The sequence below is a fragment of the Nestor notabilis genome, unplaced genomic scaffold (assembly GCF_000696875.1).
Source record: "Nestor notabilis isolate BGI_N333 unplaced genomic scaffold, ASM69687v1 scaffold20444, whole genome shotgun sequence".
Classification (NCBI taxonomy): domain Eukaryota; kingdom Metazoa; phylum Chordata; class Aves; order Psittaciformes; family Psittacidae; genus Nestor; species Nestor notabilis.
This window is the reverse complement of record NW_009926254.1, coordinates 3067-3557: the sequence shown is the minus strand read 5'-3', so window position 1 is coordinate 3557 and position 491 is coordinate 3067. Positions and strand designations below refer to the sequence as shown.

Below are 491 nucleotides of genomic sequence, written 5' to 3'. Positions count from 1 at the left end.
CACTGGCACCGCTAAAGCAGATCCCCATGAACCTGTTCATCATGTATATGGCCGGCAACACCATCTCCATCTTCCCTGCCATGATGGTTTGTATGATGGGCTGGCGCCCACTGCAGGCCCTCATGTCCCTCTCTGCCAGTGAGTACGCCCCGTGTGGGTGATGGCTCCCCGTCTGTCCCCCCACCCCCACACAGTCAGCCCCTGCCACACCACACTTGCCCCACTTCCCTGCTGTGGTACCCTGCGCTACATCTCCCCCTGCAAAAGTCATCCCCACATATCCCCCAACACTTGTCCCTACAGCAGCCCCTACCCCACATGTGGCACATTGAAACCTGGGCAGAGGTTTTTACAAGGGCATGTCATGACAGAACAAGGGGGAATGGCTTTAAAGTGACAGAACAGAGATTTAGATTATACGTTGGGTAGAAGTTCTTCTCTGTGAGGGTGGTGAGGCACTGGCACAGGGTGCCCAGAGAAGCGGTGGATGC

General features: G+C 56.2%; 1 protein-coding gene across 1 annotated transcript in view; it reads left to right on the top strand.

The window, feature by feature from the left end:
• Window positions 1-8: 8 nt before the first annotated feature.
• EMC4 (ER membrane protein complex subunit 4) overlaps window positions 9-491 on the top strand; it is a 1305-nt gene continuing 822 nt past the window's right edge. The window contains exon 1 of the mRNA XM_010013446.1: window positions 9-138. Coding sequence (XP_010011748.1) covers window positions 27-138 — 112 coding nt within the window. The 5' untranslated portion in view covers window positions 9-26. The remainder of the gene's footprint in view (window positions 139-491) is intronic.